General features: G+C 41.3%; 1 protein-coding gene across 1 annotated transcript in view; it reads right to left on the bottom strand.

Annotated features, from left to right (window-relative positions):
* Positions 1 to 23,439, bottom strand: part of ptgir (prostaglandin I2 receptor) — a 32,628-nt gene extending 9,189 nt beyond the window's left edge. Inside the window, exons 1-2 of the mRNA XM_061827810.1 lie at positions 23,318 to 23,439; positions 20,127 to 21,090 (exon numbers count right to left, since the gene is read on the bottom strand). Of these exons, the coding sequence (XP_061683794.1) occupies positions 20,127 to 20,972 (846 nt within the window). The 5' untranslated portion in view covers positions 20,973 to 21,090; positions 23,318 to 23,439. The remainder of the gene's footprint in view (positions 1 to 20,126; positions 21,091 to 23,317) is intronic.
* Between the last annotated feature and the right edge of the window lie 219 nt (positions 23,440 to 23,658).

The raw sequence follows: 23,658 nt of genomic DNA, 5'->3' as shown, positions 1-23,658 counted from the left end.
CTTTCCTTTTTCCCCCTTTGTCTACATATTTACATATGACGAGTAAAAACCTTGAAAAATAAAACACCCCAAACTTAACGATGGCCCCCAAGGTTCCACGCTGGGACCTCTAAGAGTAACACTGGTGGAATATATGTGCCGAGGCAGTGACTTTTACCGATATTTTTTTTTAACCGGCCCTGTTAGCGCTGCACTAGCCAGTTGTTGCTGTCTTACTGCCATGTCTCAGTGATTTTAACTAGTATGTTGTTTTTTTTTAACTGCCCCTGTTAGCGCCACACTAGCGTTAGAGCCACGCAAGAGTTAGCGCTGCGTCTCAGTGATTTAGGTATGTTTTTTTTAACCGACCCTGTTAGTGCTGTTCTACCGTGTTGCTACTGTATAGCTGCCACAGCTGTTTTTTTTTTTTTTTTTTTTTAATTAAACCAGAGCAGTTCATGCTACTGTGTTGTTGCTATGTTAAGCTAAGCTAAGGTATTAAAACTCTTTCTGTGTACCATCTTTGTAAATATCTCGTGTTTCAATGTTGGTTTCAATGTGGGCACTTGCGGATTTTACACAGCTGTGGCGTATGCATGTACCAAATGGTATTTCTTTTCCAAATGTACTGGGTGAGGCTTATAATAAGGTGTGCGCTGTAGGCCGGAAATTACGGTAAATCATTAATCTCCCCCCACCCACCCCCCTCCCAATTTGTTCTTTGGAAAGAAATATAATTTTTTCTCTCACACACACATTAAGACATTAATTGTTTAATTGCATAGTACTGAGGTTGAAATATTCTTTTTGGGGAGAAAGCCAAACCAGCTAAACAGTCGTCCACACAATGCTATTAAGGTGCACTGAGGTTTTGTGATAATGGAAGCACTACAGTAGTCATTACGAATATTGAGGGATAAAGCCAAGGAAGGTAGAGTCATTCCTACCATGCATGATCATGTAGCTGCTAAACATTAGCTAGAGTTCACTGAGCCCTATAATCCCCAAACCACAGAACCTTCTACGGTGCCTGTTTGTCATTATACGCGTTTGTTTTTGGTTTTTTTTTTTTTTATTTTTTTACTTTGTTGTCTGCATGACTAAGTTGTATTGCTTTAGCGGGGAAAACTATTGTAATGCAACACAAAAATATTATGGGAAGATCACTTAATCATACTGACACACCCCTCTAAAGTGTTGGAACATTGAGGTAATTTCCTTTATTTTTTTGTAGACAGAAAATGTTTGGGTTTAACATCAAACGTTTAATACATTATGAGACAAGAGATCAACAGCTCAGCTTTTACATACAAGTGTGTACAACTGGATTGTATACACAACTTAGAAGATGTCCGTATTTAAAATGAAATTCCCCAGTTTTAGGAGAAGAAAAGTATTGGAATCCAACTATTTTTTAAAGCGCTTGTCCTCATTGCACCCAACGTACGCAGGGTACACCACGGACTGATCACAGGGTACAGATAGACAGTCTACCCTATACCCTCTTCAGTCTCCTCATTAGCAGGTAAAGCACATGTTCTATAGGGTTTAAGTCTTTTCCGGGTCGTTTCCCTGTATAAATGGCAGTGACATGGAACAAATGGCCTATATTCCACCTGTACAGTGGGGCCTTGTGTTACATGTTGAATTTGTTAAATGGTCACACATGTAACACATTAAACTAGCATTTCAAACAATTAATTTCCCATTGAAATTAATAGAAATGCAATGAATGTGTTGCAGGCCCACATCAGTGTCAACACTAACAGATTGGGAGAAAAAAACATTTTTTTCCTTTTAGTCTCTCACTAATCAAATCCAAAAAAAGAGTTTAAAATGAAATGTCAGATCTTTTAAATAGAAAGACAAATGTCTTACTCTGAAAATAATCTATGAGAGGTAAAATAACAGAGGTTTTTTTTTCCCCCATCATTTCATCACAAAGGAATTGCTCGCCGCATCTGCAGAAAAACACCCGATATCCATGATCAGCTTATTTTAGGTTCTAGTGAAAAATTTGTCAACTCCTGAGTTGCTGGCGAAATAAATGAGAATGCGGAAATGTGGAGTGTGAGTAAGAGTGTTTAGAAACTGTTTCTGACCCACATTATATTTGAAGAAGGTACATTATACGCTCATGTGAACATAAGGAGTGCTGCTGGATTTATTGAAAAAAAAGCACAAGACTATCATTCAAAATGTAGGTGAATAATTTTCTGTACCACAATTAGAAGTTTGTCCTGTAGTGTTGCCTCAGGAGTAGTCGAACATATTACGCAGAAAGAAGGCAAGACCTTGAGTAACAATGATCAACAACATAAAAAATTTGGTTCCGACAAGATCAAACATAAAACACAGATGGGTGGAACACAAGCTGCCAACAAAATGACTGGAAGCAGTCAGAAAATGAAGCCAAGAACACAAAATTCTTCCCATTTTTTGCACAATGCCAGTAAACAGCTCATGTTGCCTTTTTTAACACATTGAACACACCCTTTGATCAACAGCGCTGACGCAAGGGTCAGCCTTGAAATTTGGTGGGGTTTCAATTTTGAAATGTAGTCTTAGTGTTATTAGTTTCATCTGTAGAATGCTGAGCAAGCTTCCGTTTACTGTATCATAGACAATCCAGTGCATCCGATTGACAGCACTATTTCCAGACAGAGGAGCAGGTATTGAGTTGTTAAATTTCATTTTAGTTCCATCCGTCCGACTTGAATGACTTGTGTGTTTTTTACTTACTTGGCAAATGAATGATTCGGATTGGGACTTTTTAACAACTAGAATATTTATACGTGGATGGATACAATGGTATGTCTTAGTAAGTCAATCAACCATCCATCCATTTTCTGAGCCGCTTATCCTCACAAGGGTCGCGTGGCGTGCTGGAGCCAATCCCAGCTGTCATCGGGCAGGAGGCGGGGTACACCCTGAACAGGTTGCCAGCCAATCGCAGGCCACATAGAGACAAACAACAGTTGCACTCACAATCACACCTCGGGGCAATTTAGAGTGTCCAGTTAGTGTTACATGTTTTTGGGATGTAGGAGGAAACCGGAGTACCCGGAGAACACTCACGTAGGCATGGGTAAAACATGCTAACGCCACACAGGCGATGACAGGATCGAACCCTCGACCTCAGAACTGTGAGGCCAACACTTTACAGCTCTTCCACCGTGCCACCCAGGTCAATCAGTAAAATCATGAATATATTTTCCAACCATTTTGGAGCCACGGATAAGTTTCAGATGCAAGAAATATTTCGACGCACTACATGACCATGATAAAGATGCTGGTTTTTTTTTGTTTTTTTTTTTTTTTGCTAAGCGCCACTTTCCCATCAACATTATACTGAAGCTTTTATTTTAAAGTCAAATCTTCACATGGTATGGCTTTAAAGAACAAACACAGATGTCCAGCTGGTTCCACTAATATTTTACATCAGTAAATTAGGTAATGTGGGTGTTTTTTATTTTTAGCTAATGTTGAGAGTTCAGTTCACCACAAACTTGTACACCGTGACGATTTTTTTTATAGCTAACATTTACTAATGCAAGTTCTAAATTATATCTTAGACAACACATTTATTACGGATCAATAAAGTTAAAAAAGTAGGAGCACTAAACTATGTGAGATATTGGGTTTTTTTGCAACAGTGACCCATTTCTCTTTTTTACAGCTCAATGTCCCATCAACATTCTAAGGTAAAATTTTTACATCATGTTGTTTAGAACAAATCTAATATTCTAAGAATCCTGGCTGGTCCACGGATTTTAGAGGCCACTGAAGTTTTTATTTTTATTTTTGACACGTTGTTACATTAAAGAACCAAAAATAATATGAGATGTCCTGTCTGACCATGGCAATGGTATCTACATTGTTTGGAACTTGCTATCTTAAGGTCACATTTTGCCATAATGTTGCTTAAACAAAGGATGAGTACATCTACAGTACACAGGAAAAGTCCCCGTGTTTTAGATTGCAATCTTTACCCTTCATGCGCTATTATAAATGCCGCTCATCGCCATTTAATTGAAGCCTTTGGGGCCTCTTTACCTCGTTAACCTGATGACCATTTGCTCTTCAAGTGAACGCAGGTAAGTGTAGCTGCAAATCAACGTTCACAATGTTTTCTTCTTGGCAAACATTAGCTGAGTGGTGGATTGAATGATTGAATTGAATTGAATTGGATTGACTCCACAAAGATGAGGCATTCCTAATCGTTTAGAACACTTTAGCTGAATTATCTTTCCTCAGATGGAAGCTTTTCTTTAAATGGGCAGACAGCAGCTGCAGAACAATAAAAGTGCAAGAAGCAAGGCTGACCTTTTGTAGCCTGACTCATACCTGAGCCGCGCCCCTGCTTTTGCACGGCAAGGCCACGCTTTGCTCTGCAAAACGCGTATTGTTGGAAAAGGATGTGAAAGACCGCACATCAGGGCGACTTGAAACTGGAAACCATTTAGATGGTTATCTGATTAAGAAATTGTTATTCCCAGCAAGTCTCCTGTGGGACATTAGCATGATGCAAGGAGATCATGTGGTGCCCTGCTGGAAAGTAGGTAATTTCTCCAAAATTAGTCAGAAAGTTTTTATCCATTCATCTTCCGTGGAAGGTTGCAGGCGTGCTGAAGCCAAACCCGGGTGACTCTGGGCAACCTGACCAGGTCGCCAGCCAATCGCAGCGTACATACAAACAAACCTTTGTAGTCACATTCACACCTACGAGCAATTTAGCGTCTTCAATCAAGCTACCATGCATTTTTTTTTTTGGGGGGGGGGGGGGGGAATGAAAGCGGAGTACCTTGAGAAAACTCACATAAGCATGAAGGAAGCATGCAAACTCCACACAGGCGGGCCTGGGATTTGAATCCCATTCCTCAGAACTGTGAGGCAAATGTGCTAACCAGTCGTCAACCGTGGCGCTAATTATTTGTCATTTCCAAGAAATAATGTTCCTTTGTTCATCTATCATTGCCATCGAAGTATACTGGCAGGCAGAACATTCAAAAGCCTTTCCACAAGGTGGCAGAAGGTACAAAATCAACGCAGATATCTAATTTTGTGGGGGAGGGGTGTTAGTGCGAGAAGACCCGAATATTATTTGGGGTTACGAGGTACTTTAAATGCTAGGTTTTTGCTAACTCCCATTTAAAATAAGTCAGAATGTGATGAAAGTATGGGGAATTATGAACACTCACATCTTACTTATAAGGGGGTTCACACATATTATTTTCTTTTCTTCGATTTTAATCACACCCCCCTCTCCCCAATTGAATGGCACAGGGTGGAATGGTGGAGGACCGATTAGGACATCTGCCTCACAGCTGTGAGGACCGGGGCTCAAATCCCCGCCCTGCCTATGTGGAGTTTGCATGTTTTCCCTGTACCTGTAGGTACTCTGATTTATTCCCACATCAACCAGTTCAGGGTGTAGAAGATCGCTGAGACAACCTCCAGAATGCCCTTGACCATTGTTAAAAAAAAAAAAAACATACAGAAAATAGATGGGTTAATGGTGTTACATTATATTTGTTATATTTTTTGTTATATTGTTGTTATATTTGGTGTTAATTATATTTTTTTCAGGGGGTGTGGGGGTTATTTATCTCGGTGTCATTTTGTAATAATTAAAAACCTGGCATTTGAACAGAGGTGCGTTGACTTTTTCTATCCAGTACATCTATTCTATCCATTATTTCAGTAGTGTGTGTGAATGAGAACAAATTTCCCCTGTGAGTGTGTGTTCTAGAAGTGGTGTGAGAGGAAATTCTGTATCATATCCCCGACCGCCCGTCATACCATAAAGGGCCTCCTTTCTCGTCATAATATTTGCTCTGTCAACCGGTTTTTGATTTTCGGCAAGCTATCGTGCTTTTGTTTGTGTACATCTGCTTTCTGCTTAGCCTGTCAAGTCGTTCAGATTTATGAAGCGCAACTCTCCCGGGAAGGTCGCTCTTTAATGCGTCCTCGTAACACACAAGCAGCTCTTAACTAGCATTTCCCAGTCACAAAAAGACAAAAAACAAAAAAAGAGTTAATCATTTTCTCCATTACATTTTTTGAGAGGAAGAAGGGTGGTGTGTGTGTTACAAGTTTGTGAAGTGTGTGGTGTAACAAGCAGCAACTGCAATGTCCGCGCCAGTGTAAATACTAGTTTATTTACGCTAATAAGGCCTTGCTAAACAAACAACTGAATCAGGACTTGTGTTGTTTGTGTTACCAAGAAGAGGAGCACCGAAAGTATTTTCCTGCTTTTGGTCAGTCCTAATTTTGATGCAAGACAGCTGTAAAGCAGAATTACGTCAATTTGAGATCTATAATATGAGATATATAATTTGAGATAGTTACAGAAACACTGACCTAAGTAGCGACATTCCACTCACGTATGTGACCTCAGATGTTTTATTGTTTTTAGTCCATCCATCCATCCATCCATCCATCCATCCATCCATTTTCTTAGCCACTTATCCTCACAAGGGTTGCGGGAGTGCTGGAGCCTATCCCAGCTGTCAAAGGGCAGGAGGCGCGGTACATCCTGAACTGGTTGCCAGCCAATCACAGGGCACATAGTGACAGACAATTGGAATGTGGGAGGAAACCGGAGTGCCCGGAGAAAGCCCACGCAGCCACGGAGATAACATGCAAACTCCACACAGGGAGTGCTGGGATCGAACCAGAGTCCTCAGAACTGTGAGGCCAACGCTTTCCAGCTGATCCACCGTGCCGCCTTGTTTTTAGTCTTTGTTAAAATGGGGTTTAACTTGGACAGCATGGTGCACCACTGCAGCAATCCTCAAAATGTTCTTTGCAAAAGAATAACTGAATTAAATGTTCAAAGTGTGGGGAATGTTACACTGTCTTAAATGTACCAATCCAGTTCAGTACTTTGTTGTGTACAGTTGTATTTACTTTTTATGCTTAATAATCTGACTTTTTTATTTCCTAATACAGTGCTGCTTTGAGAGATATGAGTTCAGTTTATTCAGCTACCATGTTCATATCTCAAAACACCTTTCCCCATTGAAATGTATGGCAATTGCAGTAATCTGTTCCAGATCCACCCACCCCCCCCCAAAAAAATAAAAAAATTAAAACGTATTTTTTAATGTGTATTTTCATACGATAATTTGTAAAGTATAAAAACCAAATCGTAAAATGTGCTCGCTGGAATAAAAAAAATGTGAGCACGATGCACAACTCTTCCTAATGCTTCCTTGTTCTTCTGTGGGGTACATTGGAGTTTTGCAAACCAGCTTAATGGTGTATTAGCGCCCCCAAATGATGTCGTCTTTCCACTGCAAGGAAGTCAATCTGCATGATGGCTGGTGTTCGATTGTGATGAAGTCTGCTGCTGCTGTCTAGTGGTGGGGATCTGAAGTGCAAGTGCTGCATCTGAACATTTTGGTTGTGCCTAAAGACCTAAAACTCAGCCAGGCAATCGTGGAAAACTCATAGATCAAAGCAATCATACCTGAATGTACTACTTTAATGTTCAAACACTGCATAATGTTAGAGTAGATTAAACGGGATTTTTTTTTAACCCGGCCGGTACATTTGGTAGGTGCAGTTCAATTGTTTTTAACTTTTAAGTGCATGTGCATCCAATCCCCAAATCCCTTTTCAAGCGTTTATTTAGTTGCAAATTTGATGTAACCTTTATGTGCAAAACATGTCACGCAATGCTTCCTGTTATTTTTTTTGTGGTACTTTCACTACTTTGGAACATCTTTGTCTGAGGGTTCGCCTCACCCAACGCTAATGAAGTCAATATTGGCATGCTGAGTCACCCACACAGCGGCGCACGCTTTCATGGTGACACCAAAGCAGTGATTCAGTGACTTTCCATCTTAATGATTCAAACTAGCTAACAAGATGACAACTACTGAGGACTTTACTCCATTAAATATGCTTTCAATAAAGATGATGGGGATTTACGAGTATACTCAATTCCAGGCCCGTCAAATAACACTTTATCGATCTAAATATTGACCGGTGGTTGCCGTGGGAACAGCATGGAAGGCGACTTTGGAGGTGGGTGATCTATTAGTCTGTACCTGTTCTAAAAATAATGTCTACGATTACAGATAAGTGTAATCATTAGTAATTAGCCAGGAAGAGCGATTTAGTTTTATTAGTGTTTTATTGTGTCCAATTGGCATTTTATTGTTAAAGCTGCCAGCAGAACACTCCATAGTGTTATTCAAGGGTGGCGCTATTTTTTGCTGTAATTTGATTGCCTTCACAGGTTTTAAAAGGCTCCCAGAGCTCAAATCCTATATTGTAATGTTAATGGCACCTACCATAAAATGCTGCGTGCAAACAAAGCAAACGTTCTTTCACAGGCCATCTGCGGTGATAACACTCAGCCGCTGTTGGTCAAAAGCTGTCTTATCTCAACAAGGTGTCTACTGCAATCACACTGCAGGTGTCATTAATTTCACTTGGATGAAAAGATGGTTCATATCAGCAGAGACTGATATTTTACATTCAATCCAGTCATGTGACAAGCCTGAGAACCAAAGTTAGTCCCAATAGATATCTCCTGAAAGAGAATACCACAGCAAAGTAAGACTTCTCTAAATCTGCTCCCACACTGGATGGAGGGCTTGTAGAAACTCACAGAACATGAGGCAACTTTATAGACAATGAGCAAACGGACACTTAAAAGCCACAAACACAAGTTCACAGGCATAATATGAGCTCTTGTAAGAAAATCAACTAGACAAATATTAAAATAGGCAATCAGCTGGGATACTGGTATGGTTAACGCCAGTGCCAACACTTGTAAAAATGCACTGACACCACCTCACTAATATCCCTTTCCTAACCAGATACAGTATCTTCTAGGTAGGAGCTGTGTGGAGATACTTAGTTGATACGGGTAATGACAAAGACGAATGTCCGTGAGCCATTCGGCGAACATCGACAGGATTTATCTCGGTAAAAATTCCTTTACAACACAAAACCTGGCATTTCAACAAGGATGTATACATTTTTTGTATCCACTGCAGCCTTGGTCCTCTTTTTTTGTAATCTGCCTGCTGAGCCTACGGTATTGGGCTGTTTAATAAGTACAAACAATATAGTATAAGTTCATTTGTTGTAGCTGAATTTGGCTTTATTGATTATTTTACAACGATTTGATTTATTATGTCCATACATCCATCCATCCATTTTCTTCACTGCTTATCCTCACAAGGGTCGCAGGGAGTGCTGGAGCCTATCCCAGCTGTCAACGGGCAGGAGGCGGGGTACACCCAGAACTGGTTGCCAGCCAATCGCAGGGCAGATTGAGACAAACAGCCGTACCCACAATCACACCTAGGGGCAATTTAGAGTGTCCAATTAATGTCGCATGTTTTTGGAATGTGGGAGGAAACCAGAGCGCCCAGAGGAAACCCATGCAGGCACGGGGAGAATATGCAAACTCCACACAGGCGGGCCTGGGATTGAACCCAGGACCTCAGAACTGTGAGGCCAACGCTTTACCATCTGAGTCACCGTGCCGCCTGATTTATTATGTTTCGGGGGGGGGGGGGGGGGGTGATATTGTTTAGCAGTACCTAAACTTGCACATTCACATTTTATTTGGTAATTTTTATTTCATTTCACAATCATGCTCTGATTTAAAGAAATACATCAGAAGCTACTTACGTCTTTCTTGAAGTTTTTTTCACAGGGTATGACTACTTTTTACTTTGATCGGAGTGTTGTTCGGCAGTGGCGGGCGGTTCGACCAAATATCAATTGCATCGGTACCGGAGTAGGCACACTTTGCTCCTCCTCCCCCACTCTTGTGTTTCCATGTTGTGCCATCACATGACTTACTAGCAGAGCAAAGCAAACAAGCAAGAAGCTGCAAGCTCGGGTTCGCCCACCCACCAGCAGAGACACACACACACACACACACACACACACACACACAACGTAAAGTGAGTGCAGCGTGGTTATATTCTCAAGCTGAAAATGAAAGAATGCCAAGCTATACTATTTGCAAAAAGTCTGTAAGATACGGTAATGAGTGTATAATATACATTAAAAACTTATTGATATACAAATTCACATAAGCGCAGGAAAAAACACGCAAAAAAAAAAAAAACCACCAAAAGCCACAAAGCAACAATCCACTGGCCCAAGAGCACTTTAACAACTCCACAGGCCACTTTGCTCATTTGTTATCATACAATCCACAGTGAAGGTGCAGCAACTGTCACTGCCACACTGAACTAGTTTTCCTTTGTAAAAAGTGTATTTGATTGTTGCTACTTTATTATTTACACATCAGGAATAGGTTTACCAAGGTGAAAAGCGTGCACCACATTGTGGGTTAGTTATTCATACGCCGTCAGGAATCATCGTGGTGGTAAGGACCGACAGAGTCCGGATTGCTTGTGAGCTCCTTCAAAAAGCTGCACCGCAAGTGCTTCTTCCTCCACCACCACCGCCCTGCCAATAACACTCAGCTTTGATAGTTAAACATCTGCATAAACTTTTCTCTGGGGTTATTGGGGGGAGTTTCTCCCTCTTCACATCAAAATTACAATGGTGGGACCAACGTTGTATTTATGCGTTTGTGTGTGTGTCATTAGGGGCCGAAATCAGGAAAATCTACCAACAACTCCGTCTGCATACCAAAGGAGAACTGTAGGCCACAACTTTGCTTTTACGAGTAAAACAACATGAAGTGCAGTCCGGCGTGTTTCCCTCAAGTGGAACATCTAAGCACAACCCTCAGGTTTACCTTCATACATACCCACACACACACGCACGCACGCACGCACACACACACACACAGTTGCCTTCAAGGACCCCCCACACAATCGGCAACCACAGGCATGACTAACGTGCACGTGATGCTGATTTTCACTCACTAATAGGTTCCATAGACACTTGAAGTTCTCGTGCTGGGAACTAATAATAACACTTTGTTATGTTAAGATATCAACTCACAGGTTCTTACAGGTGTTCAGGCACTATAAAAGCATTCCACTGTGCCGCTCATTAGTAGCAGTGCCTTACTCATTTGGCACATTCAGTCCTGTCCTGCCCTTTTCTGTCGCCGCTCAGCTTGTTTTCTTGGTTAGTTGTTGCACGTCCTCACCTGGTGTCCCTCCCATCCACAAATAAGAACACGATTTGATTGGTGTGATGTTACTTGTGCACAACTATGCAGACTGTAACTATTGCTCCGCTGTGGTTCTCACCCCTTTCCTCCTTGTCCACTCTGTCCCCATGTCTGTCTCCTAAAATCCTTTTCTGTTCAGCTGAAATTTTAATCAACATCCGGAGAGATCAAAAATAAAATAATAAGCAGAGGGAGTACATATTTCAAATCCCCATGTTGCATACAAAAAGTGTTCCAGGACAAACGGCACACAGATCCACCATTCTGCATAGCCATGCAGCTGAAAGGGGCAGCTTAAAAAAAAGGGTCTTTAGAGAAAGGTACTTGAGAATGAGATGCTTGTTTACATGTTCAGTACTTACTGTTTTGGCTTAGCAACGTCTGTACTGAGTAGGTCATTTTATGTGGCTTCAGATACATTAATATTTCAGCTATTGCTGCATGTTGATGACATTATTCTGTAAGTTGTGTGACTTTTTTTAAACCAACTACCGTATTTTCCACACCGCATTATAAGGTGCACCTTCAATGAATGGCTTATCTTAAAACATTTTTCATTACGTTATGCATCCATATATCCACCGGATTATAAGGCGCGCCGTCGGCTTTTTGAGAAAATTAAAGGCTTTTAGGTCTGCCTTATAGTGCGGAAAATATGATAATGTGTCTGGTTAAAATAATGCTTTTTTTGTACTGTGGATAAGTAATATTCCTGCCACTTGGCAGCAGCTGAAAGGAACTAAAATGTTACTTGTAATTTAATTAATTTTTTAATCAAGTTATCAGCAAAAAATTTTTTTAAGATCAAATACCAGATAAAGTTACTTTTTCAAGGTAACTATGACATCACTGGGCAAGGCTGATCAAATGTACCCTCAACAGCCGTAACGTCCAACCCCTCATGTAGGAAACGAGCATGGCCAACTATCAAAATATGTAATCAGCAGAGTACGCTCTGACAAATACAAAACAGCAGACATCAGATCTGTTACACAGAGCTGAGTTCAAATGAAAGGGCAAAGTTTTCATTATCTCTGAAATTGTCAAATGTGACAAAAATAAAAGATAGCAGATGAACATCCACTGTTTAAAGTACAGCATTTGTTCTCATTGAGATTACGGGTGACCTGGAGACTATCCCAGCAGGCTTTGGGGCGAGAGGAGGGATAGTCAGACAATTGCAAGTCATATATAGACAAACAAACCAAACCATTCACAGGCAAGTTATAGACAAATTAGAGTAAATAACTAACATGCATGTTTTTGGGATGTGACACCCCCCCCCCCACCCCCACCCCTCAAGAAATGTCAAATAATCCATCTGGAAAATACAAAAACATGCACTTGTTGTGCTACATCATCCATTTTGTTTTGTAAGAGGAATATTTTGAAATTGTAGAAATTATACGCCCAAATCCAGTCTCGAAACATTCCCACAACTTTGTTAAACAAACCTCTTTAATGATCAAAGGAGAGAAAACGCAGAAATGACATCATCACGTTGATTACTCTGACTGGGATACTGTATATACTGTTGTAAGGTTAAGTCCTCTCATCTATTTTTCATGTTTCAATTGTAATCAATACAAACCTCAAGCTCCTTTTTATCTGGAAAAAAGGTACCTTCTCATTTTTTTCTTTTTTATTATATCGCTAAGTTTGTTCGTGACCAGTTAGCATTGCAGCTAACACAGCTAGCATTTACTTTTGAGCAAGAACTCGATTTGCAACCCTGTAGCAAGAGCAGTGCTTCAATTAGTGTTAGTATAAATGTCTTCTTTTTCTTTTTAATGATGTGATGATGATGATGATGCTCCCAAACCGTTTTAAGGTTAATGTTATGTTGCCTCTATATTTAAAATACAGAATTAGCTTTTTGTGCACTGTATTGTCTGTGCTTTCATCCTGGATCAGGCTGTGCCAAAGTGGAATTTGAAAATTACACACCATCTCATCCTGGACTTTGTACTTCGGCTTCTGATCAGTCCTTTCCCACTCAGAAAAGAGAAAATCTCATCCAGTTGAACCACTTTTTCTTTGATTATTTACATACTCTGACGGTCTTTGCAACTTAAAACAACAGCATTTCTTTTTTTAACGTTCTCCATTAATATCCAAAGTAAACATAAGCAGCATGTCTCCCTCCACTTTGCTCTACGTTGCCCAGACTGTTTTGCTAACTAAAGCAGCGGTGGTGGACGCTGTCATTATAAAACACATTGATGGGCTGTGTAAGTACTGCAACATTTGTAATTATGAGTATACGTCTTTAAGAGCAGGGATGGGGGGTGGGTGTCAGGTAAACTCGGAAAAAGAAAGTGTGGCGGAGCAGCTGTCGTTGTGAGAGAAAGTTCCGTGTGCTGCCTCAAAGAAACCAATGCCCTCTTCTTTTCATATTTTACAGTACGTACGTGAATTGTGCCATTGGATGTAACACCCAGTCATCCCTCACTCATTGAATCACATTGCAAAATGCCACAAACTGAATTGCTGTATGTTATACTTTCAATTTGCATTGGACTTTTTTTTTTGCACGCAACACAGAATATCTGCAGAGACTGCATCAGCAATACACAATTGTGCATGTGCGCAATTTAGAGGGAACATTGTCTGACATATTTTTTTTTGGCACGCCGTCCAGCGATCGACGCATTGAGCACCCCTGTTCTATACTGTCTTCATTTTTTTCTATTTACAAGGGCAGATACTCTAAATTTTTCCATGATTAACCTTTTATCTTATTATTCTGTGTAAACAAAGAAAGTCAAGTGAACAAGTAAAATGAAAAATATTGATAAAAAATATTAAATTATTGAAATGTATATTTGTAATGTATTGCCTTTTATTTTGGAGACTTATTTTCTTTAAAAAAAAAAAAGGGGGGGGCTTATCGTTAAAAGAAAAACAGATTTTGTGTTTCTAAAAATATGTTTTTTGATTTAAAAAAGGGCGGCACGGTGGAGCAGCTGGAAAGCATTGGCCTCACAGTTCTGAGGACCCGGGTTTGATCTCGGCCCCCCCTGTGTGGAGTTTGCATGTTCTCCCCGTGCCTTACAACTTCTGATCAAAAATCCTGAAAGGCCTGACTTATAAAAGATTTTCCTGAGGGATTATCCTTTGATGTAGGAAGAAGTATTCCTCCACAATTTGGAAAGTTTTGGGGCACACATTCATAGATGTTAAACCTGTTTAATAGTTACAATCGCAAATCCTTATGTGAGTCCTCTACACCGAGTTTGGCCAAATGCTCTGACTCCGTGATGGCGAGGTCTAACACAACGAATTGAGGATAGCTGTCCCTCAATTCATTGAGCAGGTGAGACGTTTTCACTTCCCTTGACTTAACTTGCTGATTGGTACAATCGGCCACAGTGTGCACTCACCCAACAACGTGATACTCAGTACAAATGAACGCAGTATCGGTTTCAAGATCAGGAAAAAATACACTGAATCACACAACTGTATGCTTATGAGCGTGTTTCACTGGTCAAAAGCCTTGGAAATCCTTCAGAAGGTGTTTTTCTTTGCAAGATAATGCTTTATGTTGATTTCGGTAACCAGGTGTTTTACCTTGGAAGTCTGCCATGGATGACATTTTTGTCCACGCTCCTCCTTATTGTTGAGTCATGAACACTAACCTTAACTAAGGCAAGGGAAGGCTGTAGTTTTTTAGCTGTTGTCCTGGGTTTTGTTGTGACGTCCTGTATGAGTCATCTCTGTGTTCTTACGTTAATATTTGTAGGTCAGCTATTATTCATTCTGTTCTTCATTTGAGGGATGATTCTCACAGTGGTTTTCTGCAGTCCGCTTTAGCCATGTCTTTGTAACCCTTTTCAGAATGATAAATGTCAATGATTTTATTTCTGGTCTGTTCTTGAATTTTTTTTCATCGAATTTTGTTGCAGCCTTTTGAAATGTTTTGGGCGATTTCACTTTATTAATCAGCTTCCATTTCAGTGATTTGTTTATCAGGCAGAGGTGTGCTCAGTGAAAAATGAACCAAAAATGTTGTTCACAGTTAAATCGTGTTTTTTTTTTTTTTTTTTTGGAGGGCTTGGGTATTTTTTTTTTCTTGTAGATAAATCACCATTTTAAAACAAATTGTATGTTTAATTGTGTTATCGGTCTGATATTTACATTTTTTGATGATCTTAAAAGTTAAAGTGGGAAACTGTGCAAAAATATAGGAATTAAAGAAGGTGACCAATACCTTCATGGCACTGTATGTATCCCGCTGAAGGATTCCAGGCTGAGATTAGGGTGCAGAGGAATCCTAGGAAGAGCTACAATGACATTCTTGGTATCAGTAATACTGAGTACGCTGTCATTGAATGAACACAAGATTGTTTATTTGAGGACCTCATTCCTGCTGGCAGGCTCTTTCTTTCTTTTAGTCTGTCCAACTTGATGTTGCTCTGGTGCACTGAACTGCCATAATGGGTTTTGAGAGCAAAGCATTTTTTAACCGCAATAAGTAAGGAATTCAGCAGCAAGTGAGTGGTGGGGAGTACAAAAAAAAAAAATCAGTTGACTACGGTGTAGATAAAGACCGAGTTGTAATAAATAAAGCACATCCAGTTCCAGAAGACAATTACTTTGGCATCCTTGATGTAAATGAAGTGCTCGGTGTGGAAGTTGAAGGGAAGGCACTTGTTTGAGTCACTTCCACTTTTCCAAGCTTGAACAAGAAGTACACTGACCCCAGAGAAGGATGATGGTGGCGTGGTCTGACTGCCTCAAGGAAGATAGTGGAAGGTTAATCAATGGATGATGTCGGCATGGGCATCCTCTGTAGCTGTTATTTCTGCCGGTGTACCAGATTTTCTGGTCAGCAAATGTACATACCTACAATTTGCTATTGCATAATTCCATATGCTTTCAAGGGATCCAAAATGTGGACTCCTTTCTTATCACGTACTAAGTAACTTGAGCCCTAAAACAACATCACTCAATCCTGGACGGGGAACTAATTATTACAGTATTCCCTGTCATCCATCTAATTTGCTTCGATTAGAAAAAAAAATGGAATAAAATGATTGCAGATAGCCGAATCACAGGTCAAGTGCAATCAGACATTTTTCTCACATCTGTTTGCAATAGTCTGAACCTATTTTCTGTTGGTCACGAAGCTGCAGCTGGCGCTTATATGCTTCCTAGCCGCCATTGTCTTCTCACTGTTTTGTCGATCTGAGTACACTATACAAAACATGTCTTAGGAGCCAATAATAACCAGGTTACAAAGAGGGTGACAAGAACAAAAGGATCAAATGAACCCAGCCAACAAAGAGGATACAGTTCTGGAATGCCATGGACCGATACATAAAGGGTGACGTCACAAACCTTCCCCTTAAAGGGGCCTCCCAGCTACTTAACATGTATGATCTCATGCTTGGTGGTCAGCTTCGCTCTTTCTGACGAGCAAAACATGAGACAGTGGGTGAGCAACAAGGAACAGGAACGAGCGCTTATAATACACACGCACACACACACTCAAAACAGTAAAGTGCCTTTGTAGTGAATGGAACATTCTTAAAGCACACCCTTTTCTTCTTCCTTTGTCACATGATGTGACTCCATCTACACCTAAACACCATGAAGACCAGGAAAATAAAAAAATAGTATCAGACTTCAGAAGACCCTGACCTCAACCTGAACCAGTTTGCATAAATGGTGACACTGTGGAGATTGTACAGACGTACAACTACCTGGGTGTGCATCTGGAGAACAGACTGGACTGGACTGTCAATAGTGACGTCATTCGCAGAAAAGGACAGAAGACCGGCCTCCCTTAAAATTTGCAGAAAGTTACTGCAGATGTGCTACCATTCTGTGATAGCGAGCAGCCTAAGGTATCCAGCTGTGTGATGGGCCAGGGGCAGCATCAAGAAAAAGGGATGCTTCCTTTGGACAAGCTTAAGAGGAAGGTGGGCTTTGTCAAATGCACACAGTTGGGCAGCTATGGCAAAAAGAGGGCCACTAAACAAGCTTCGTCCATCATGGCCAATCCACTGCCTCCAGCACAAAGCACCATCTCCAGAGAAAGGAGCAGCCTCAGTGACAGGCTGCTGTCGCTGCCCTGATCTGCTGCCAGACTGAGGAAATCATTTCTTCCTCATGCCAAGCGGCTTTTTAACTCCACCCTGCGTGAGAAACGTTACCCTTAGATTCCCTCATCTCTGTACTGCACTGTCAACAGTGATCACCATGCTCCTATTAAAGACCTTCAGGTCACCCTCGAGTTATATTTATTATTTCTTCTTCTTTTTCTTTCAGCTTGTCCCGTTAGGGGTCGCCACAGCGTGTCATCTTTTCCCATCTGAGCCCATCTCGTTCGTTCACTGCCATTGACGACTAATGAAGTTCAATATCCATATTAAATGGGAGGGCTGCAGTGAATGAGTTTAAATGGAGAGGGGCGGAGCGAATTATTGTATAGATGATATCTTTTAATGTCTCTAGATACTAGGTTTAATATTAGCAGTAATTTGCCATGCGTGCTTTGCCTTGTGTTGTGACTTTCTCTCGTGAATGAATGTCTACCTATCTTAATGGAGCAAAAAGCAGTGCAATTGCAAAATCCAGTTGTAGTTCTTACATTATACATTCAGCAGACACTACAGAGTTAAATGAAGTTGTCACGGTCCTGCCGGTCCAGCCCTGGCTGTGCAGGTGCCCGCGCGGCCGCGCTGATTGGGAGCCGCACACCTGCGCCTCACGCTGGCTGATTGGTCCCGGTGTATATAGGACCCTGGGGACGACTGATACTTCGCCAGATCGTTGCAACTCATGCCCCGTTCCTGCACTCCCGTATCTCTGATCGACAACCCGTGTGTACCGACCTCCGCCTGTTCTCCGACCGACCCCGTAAGCCTGACTCCTTTGATATTCTTGCCTCCTTTGTTCGATCTCCCGTGTACCGACTCCTGCCTCCCCCCGGACCTGCTCTCCACGCCCGACGTCCTGACTACCGCTGCTGCACCTGACTGCCTGCCCGATCCCCGACCTTGGAATAATAAACGTTTTTCCCGAATTACCTCTGCGTCTCCCAACTCCTGCAATGGGTCGTGACAGAAGTATTCACTTAATGTGCATGATTGTATTTTAGAACAGTGTAGAGTTACACTGCATCATACTAGGAACGTGTATAAGCCGTCTACAATTGATGATTGATGAATCAGATTTGATGTAAGTACTCAGTGGTTAGCAAAGTGTTTACAAACATTCCATTTGTGTTTTTCAGGTACCAATGCACTGTTGATGAACTGGTTCTAATAAATAAATCCCATTAAAAAAACACAACTAAAACTCATATACACAGACTCAGCAAAACTACAGGATTAAGTATGCGAGTCATGCACCACCCAGCCGTCAATTCAGCATTGATCGTGCTGGTTAAAATTGAGTACAGTCTTGATGTGCTTCAGGCAAATAATAGCGTTTGTAAAGAGCTGTAAGTAATGAAGCGGGGGAGGAAATGTCAATATTTAGTCTCCATTTTCGTTACAATTTCCACAGATCTTTTCCTTCATTAGTGTTCGGAATAAATCTTTAAAAAGACCTTATGGACACTTCGCACTGGTAATCGCACAGCAGCAACATTAGTGTAAGGGTTCGGGTCTTTAACCATAATTATACAATTATCATGCTAAGATGTTTCTGATGGAAAGAAAAAGGATCACTCATGAGTGACTCTTTCTTTCTTTTTAGTGGGTTGATTGAGAGTGACAGCTGCAACATGGCGGAATGTGAACAGAAGACTGTTAATGATGACGGTACAATGGAGTCAAAGAAGCAAGATTAAGATACTTCTTTGATTTTGTCGGCAATAACAATGATTCATGGTCAATGTGCTGTTTTTTGTGCCATCCTAAAAATCACAAATTTCTGACATCCAAACGTTCTCCATTTACTGTACGTGCACAGTTTTTACTTCTTTGTACAGGCACTTTGCAAGTTACTGAAAGACAAAAACTATTCTGTGCAAAATACCGTGGCAAATTATCAAAAGTGGTATAGTAAATAGTTAACATACGGGTAGAAATTCCACAGTTATTTTCATATCACCTTACAGTAAAATACTTTAAAGTGATTTTACAGTAGTTTAATAGCTTCTTCTGCAACATAGGATTTTGTTGACATCACACAGAGAGTTAGTATATTTTGCATGCAGCAGAATGTGAATCTGTGTGCCAGCAGAACGCATTGCACCATAAATTGTGGAAGTGTTGCCATGATGAAGGTGTTAATCCTTAATGTTCATGAACAATGAGAATCAATATAACATTGATCAATGTGTGCTTATGTTATCTGTATCTTAATTAACTCTCAGGTTACATGTACAGTATGTTGTAGTTTGAAACCCTGACTGTGGGTTGCGCGTAATAGAGTGACATGCTGGTCATTTCTGCTCCATAGTAATATTTGTAAATGCTGTTTTAAAAAAAGGGGGAAAGGCCCCCCATCTACCTTATGTAACTAATCACCAAATCAGTGTCAAATCTGTAAATAGTCCAATAAAGTTTTCACCTAATAAAATGATTAATTGTAGAGTGAAAGATCATTTTGTGGGTTTAAGTACCAACTACTGCCAGTTGCAAACTTGGATGAAAAAAAAACATCTGGATTGCATTATAAAGAGCATCCGGTGTAAAAACAGCCAAAAAAATTATGTCAACGACTCACTTTGGCAACCGTGTAGAAAGTCCCAACAATTTCAATTTATCGTGTGTGTATGTGAGTGTATTGTATTGTGTGTGTTTTTTTTTTTTTTACTTTGACTTACATAAAGGTGTTGAATTACAATTCCTATTAGCATTCGCTCTTCTTTTTTTTTTCTTTTTGCACAAGTACCTTAACTTCCATTTACAGCAGGTACAACGTGGGAGTGCTTTTGCCAAATTTGCATGTGAGGGAATTGTTTTTGTTTTCATCTGGTGCTGACACATAGCAGACGATGTGGTCAACAGGAGTCATGCAGTGACACAGAGACACACACAGAATGACTAGAATGTAAACTCACTGTGAGTGGCAGTGAGCAGACGGCAAAGATGACAGTGATGAGCGCCAGTAGCACCAGGTGGTCAATCTCCTCCTCGCCGCGTCCGAACAAGGCCAGGCTCAGCTTCCTCCTCCTGCCCGTGGAGCCGGCTGAGCCTCGTCGCATCATCTGGCTGCGGTGCATCTGGCAGAGGCTGACGATCACCGAGCCGTTGCAGGCGAACACAGCCAGGATGGTCAGCGCCATGAGCGAAGAGTACGTCAGCGAGAAGGCCTGAACCCGCTCGGCGTTGGCATCCCCCGTGGCGTCCATGTCGATGAAGCACCACGTCCCGGGGCAGTACTGCCTGAACTTGCCGATGCCGCACAACGGGAGCAGGCAGAAAGCCAGGGAAAAGAGGTAAATGGCGATGAGCGTCCCTTTGGCGAAGCTTCTGCGGATGTGCATAGAGTAAAAGTACGGGTGGCTGATGGCCAGGCAGCGCTCCACGGCCATGGTGCAGAGGATGAGGGTGGGCGCCAGGCCGAAGAAGCTCATAGCGAAGCCAAAGAGCTGGCACAGTGTATCGTTGCCCAGGCCTATGAGGGACACGTTGCGGGCGTAACATATGAAGACGGGCGGACTGAGGAGACACGTGCCCAGCAGGTCTGTAAGGGCGAGCCCCGTCACAAGGATGGAGAAGACGGACGAGGTGGAGCGGTGCTCTTTGCGGTGCACGCCCAGGATAAAGAGCGCCAGGAGGTTTCCCACCACGCCGGCCAAGAACATGATGATGCTCGTCGCCGGTTTGCTGTCGCCCTTGACCGTGAAGCTCTCGTTGCACGTGACGTTGGGACACGGCCCGTCGCAATACATGCTTGCGTTCATGTGTGAGTCACTGCAGAGACTCTAAAGGCTCCCAGATGCTCGAGGCGGCTTGGTTTCATTTGGAGGGGAGCAGTGCCCCGGATACCACAAACAATCAGAATCTTCTCACCAAAGCACTCTGTGGGTGAGAATAACAATATTGTTTTTACTACACGCAAACACCACTCGTAAAAAATGTTAGTGATACTTTCAGATGAAGTGAAATAAAAATGAAATTGAAAGATTAATCCAACATGTACTGCAACCTGTACCCGAGGACTTCATTTGATCTTCCCCAAAAGTATGAATGCACGTGTCCAATTGTTCAACATTTCACTGCTATGCACAACGTACTGTGCTTTAACGCTGAGCTGACAGAAGAATTGTTTCATTCATTAATATTTCTAAACACAGCCGCATTCTTGTCTTTCGGTGACTCTTCCAGTCTCCGTATGTCTGCTGCAACCTCCTGAAGAAAGTGTGACGCTCCAAGCTCAAGTGGCCACTTCCTCTTTTGCCTCGCAACGGCGAGGCAGTGTTGCTCAATTGTTAAGCATCGTCTTGGCCTCATGGTATCAACATGTGAACGGCATGACGAAGAGGACTGGTTCAGGGAATACCGATTCTAAATGATCCATAAAATGTATTGGGCTATGGATCAAACAGCTGTTTTGGATTTTCAGTTCAGCCCCAAACAAGAAGTTGTACAAAATTCAATGCAACATTGAATGGTTGGATAAGTGCATACAAAAGTTTAAAGATCCCCTGAAGCTCAACTGTAAAGGTTGTAGTGCAATTTAGGTTCATCCAGATATTTCACCTAAAAACCAAACATAATAAAGCACATGTAAAAGCACTCATTGTTTTTATGTTTTGCTTGTCTCCTGGCATAAAAAATAACTGCAGAAAAATGAACTGTGACTCTCCTTTTGCACATGCAAGGCCACTACAAAAAATAACTATACTGTCAAGCAGTAGAGCAATTAGCAAAGTGGCAGAACAATTAAAAGCTCTTCCACCGAATGGCAGAAGATTCAATTCAACTATGTATTCATCAGTTCCCATTCATTCACAGGATTAACAACATTGTGTGCCAAAACTGGGTGGAATTATTTTGTGCAATACAACACTAGCATAGATGCAGGAGTCCAAAACGTTCGGAGAAAACGTCCTACAGCAATAATGATTATCAATAATACTAGCGAAACTATGATACTGGACTATCCATCCATTATCTGAGACGCTGATCCTCACAAGGGTCACGGGAGTGCTGAAGCCCATCTCAGCTATATTCAGGTAGGAGGCGGGGTACACCCTGAACCGGTTGCCACCCAATTGGAGGGCACATTGAAACAAACAAAACAAAATGCCATCCATATTCTATCCGTGGTCGGGTCAGGTCTTCGGTCCTTCTTCACCACAATGGACACGATACAAGACTCGTTTCATTTGGACTAAGTAAAATCTATATACATATGTTAATCTTATTGATTTAACTGGTATCAGACGACAATTTGGATTTATGCTAATAGGCTGATGAGCTTTAATGTCATAATTTGCTGACCCGATCAATGACGTTACTGATGGGCTCCACAAAAGACATTTCATCCATGTTACCATCATGTACAGTATATTTGAATCCAAAGGTTAATTTATTTTTTTTAGCCTTGAGTATCTTTTGATACAGTACTCTAAATACCTGACTACCAATTAAGTTATTTTGAAAAATGTCAGACTATTTAAAAAATATATTGTATTCGGCGCCACCACATTCTGTCTTATAGAGTTATGTGGGTTTATCTTTTCAACTCAAACGCAATCGGATACACTTGTCGAATCACGCTAGAAAGTTTGGGTCTGTGTGAAGTAATTCCATAACAGTAAAGTAATTACAGGAAGTCAACACCCATTATTTCTATGATGTTGTAAAAAAGGATTAAAATACATGAGCTGTAGAGAATACTTATGAAGATAGCCAGTATACAAGACATTCAATTTACACCCTGAAGTGGTCGCCAGCCAAACGCAGGGCAATTTAGAGAAAAACGGAGTACCCCGGAAAAAAGCCACGCAGGCACGGGAAGAACAAGCAAACAACACAGGCGAGGTCGTACGTGTGTGTGAATATATATATATATATATATATATATATATATATATAATATATATATATATATATATATATATATATATATTTATCAGGGAGAGCTATATATAGGCAATGGTGTAGCCAGGGTTCACAGGGTTAAATCATAAATTTGTTCATTTTCACTGCTCTTTAATAAATAGGAAACAATAGCATTCCGGACAGTATGCTGAAAGTCTTGCAACCCCTAAAATGCAGGAGGTAGAAAAGGGCGGCTTACCTTTCCATGGTCGTGTTGTCGGGTAGCGAAGTGGATCGGTCCACATGCGAGCCACGCTGAAATGAAGACCTGACTTTGAAAGCAGCGCTCAGCTGCAGCAGTCTTTCACTGCACGCTTTCCCCCTCCCTCCCTCATTTTCTCTCTGTCAGTCGCTCACCCTCTTCTCGCCCCGCCTGCTCTCTTTCCGCCACAACTACACCTACTTTTTTTTTTTTTTTTTTTGCAACGCCAAAATATGACAAATGGGAAGCAAAAACAGCAAACAGAAGGAAATGAAGCGTGTGAAACGCAAACTATGTTGGATTGCATTGGATAGGCTTGGCTGAGGTTTTCTGGATTC

The sequence above is a fragment of the Syngnathoides biaculeatus genome, chromosome 8 (genome assembly GCF_019802595.1).
Source record: "Syngnathoides biaculeatus isolate LvHL_M chromosome 8, ASM1980259v1, whole genome shotgun sequence".
Classification (NCBI taxonomy): domain Eukaryota; kingdom Metazoa; phylum Chordata; class Actinopteri; order Syngnathiformes; family Syngnathidae; genus Syngnathoides; species Syngnathoides biaculeatus.
The sequence above is the reverse complement of the archived record's forward strand: the minus strand, read 5'-3'. Positions and strand labels throughout refer to the sequence as shown.